The sequence below is a fragment of the Orycteropus afer genome, unplaced genomic scaffold, assembly GCF_000298275.1.
Source record: "Orycteropus afer afer isolate SDZICR_OR568_19922 unplaced genomic scaffold, OryAfe1.0 scaffold00266, whole genome shotgun sequence".
Classification (NCBI taxonomy): Eukaryota; Metazoa; Chordata; class Mammalia; order Tubulidentata; family Orycteropodidae; genus Orycteropus; species Orycteropus afer.
Window position 1 is genome coordinate 3,724,684 of NW_006921853.1, and position 1,756 is coordinate 3,726,439.

Consider the following 1,756-nt stretch of genomic DNA (forward strand, 5'->3'; position numbering starts at 1 on the left):
GGCAGAGCAAGGTACAATGGAACTCAGACACAGAATGGGCTAGAGTCTCTCAGTCGCCTCTTCCCTGGCCTTGATGAACGTTCTGGGACCTGGGGCCTGGCTATGGGGTAAGGCTGAGTTTAACAGAACCACTGCCCATTCCGGCCCCACCTCACCCCAGGAAACGCCTCCTCACCGCAGTGACCACATCCCCCCCAGGTTGCCTTGGAAACACTCTGTGGGGGCAGGAGGAGTTGGGGCAGAGTTGCCAAGCAACAGGTGGTGCCCTCCCTTCCGCCCTCATCTGAGGCCAACTCTCTGTGTCTTTGAGTCAACCGCCCTCCGCCCTCCTGGCCTGCGCAAGGAAGAGCCACTCCGAAGGGCAAGACAGGTGCCCTGGAGCTGACCAGCGTTGAGGTGAGGAGTGTAGGAGGCCCTGCGGATGGTTGGGGAGCCTGAGGGAGGTAGAGGTGGGCAGAGACAAAGAGATGGGCCAGAGACCTCACAAGCTGGAGAGACAGGGACAGGTGCAGGGCGGCATTTGTGACCTAGCGTGAGAGCAGATCCAAGACCAACTCGAAGAGAGTGTGAAGGGGCAAAGGTGGCTTGAGAAGGGGGTGCACAAGGAGGGACAGGGCCTGGGGGGGAGAGGTTTCCATTCCCCCCTTCCTCCTTAGGTAGGAGTAGACCTGAGGGAACCTAGACACAAGAAGGAAGCCCTTAGGGCCCTTAAAGTTCCTGCAACGCCCTGGGAGCTGAGAGAAAAACAAGGCTTCCAGGAGGGAGCTAGGAGTCTGAGCAGGAAGGGCCTGGCTGCAGGCTGAGGTAGGTCTCTGCCTGTCTCTCTGGCCCCACTCGGCTCTCTCTTGCCTTTTCTGGGTCCCCTATACTCCTCTATCTCCACCTAGGTCTATGTCTCAGCTAGACCCCGGCCCCTCTCACTCACCGCACTCTTTCTTTGACACTTGTTGTTTGCTCCCTGGGTCAACTGTACCAACCCTGTCTCACTTGCTTCCTCTCCTGCCCCTTGTGTCTCCCAGATGCCTTCAACTCCAGAACAGCCTTCTGGGCACATGGAAGGGCCCCCTGCATCAGAGGCAGCCTCGTGGCCCCCACTCCCCTGCGGGCCCTGTGTACCCATCATGCTGGCCCTGGCCTCCCTCGCTGCCCTCTTCCTCCTGACCACAGCCGTGTTGGCCGAGCGCCTCTTCCGCCGCTCCCTTCACCGGGACCCCAGCAACCGTGCCCCCACACTGGTCTGGCGCCCTGGAGGGGAGCTGTGGATTGAGCCCCTGGGCACTCCCCGAGAGCGCTCTGAGGACTGGTACGGCTCTGCAGTCCCCCTGCTGACCGACGGGGCCCCAGAACCCCCCACCCCTGGGGGCACCTTGGAGGCTCGAGCAACAGCCCCACCTGCTCCTTTAGTCCCCCACTCCCTTCCCAGCTCCTTGGTCTCCCAGACCCCACCCCAGGCCCCAGCCCGAAGCACCTTCCCGGTACCACAGCCCTGGGAGGAAAGGCCTCCCAACCCAGGCATGGTGAGCTGGGCTGAACCTGAGCCCAGGCAAGGGGCCAGTGTGTACTTGGAGCCCCGGGGGCAACGGCCAAGAAGCCCCGAGCCTGAGTGGGGCCTTCAGCCTCGAGTCACACTGGAGCAGATCTCAGCTTTCTGGAGGCGTGAAGGCCGGACCAGCGTGGGCTTCTGAGTGCTTGGGGGCCGCAGGACTGGCTTCTCTTCCCAGAGGCCCCTGAGGAAACCCTACCACAGCGCTGATGC

The 1,756-nt window shown here is 62.4% G+C and overlaps 1 protein-coding gene across 1 annotated transcript; it reads left to right on the forward strand.

The window, feature by feature from the left end:
- The first annotated feature begins 1,019 nt into the window (after window positions 1-1,019).
- Window positions 1,020-1,685, forward strand: CUNH16orf54 (chromosome unknown C16orf54 homolog). The gene has a single exon (XM_007950231.1). It carries the CDS (start codon window positions 1,020-1,022, stop codon window positions 1,683-1,685), a length of 666 nt encoding a protein of 221 aa, XP_007948422.1.
- The last annotated feature ends 71 nt before the right edge of the window (window positions 1,686-1,756 follow it).

Coding starts and splice junctions, on each gene's coding strand:
- CUNH16orf54 (XM_007950231.1), top strand. CDS start 1,020: ATGCCTTCAACTCCAGAACAGCCTTCTGGGCACATGGAAGGGCCCCCT.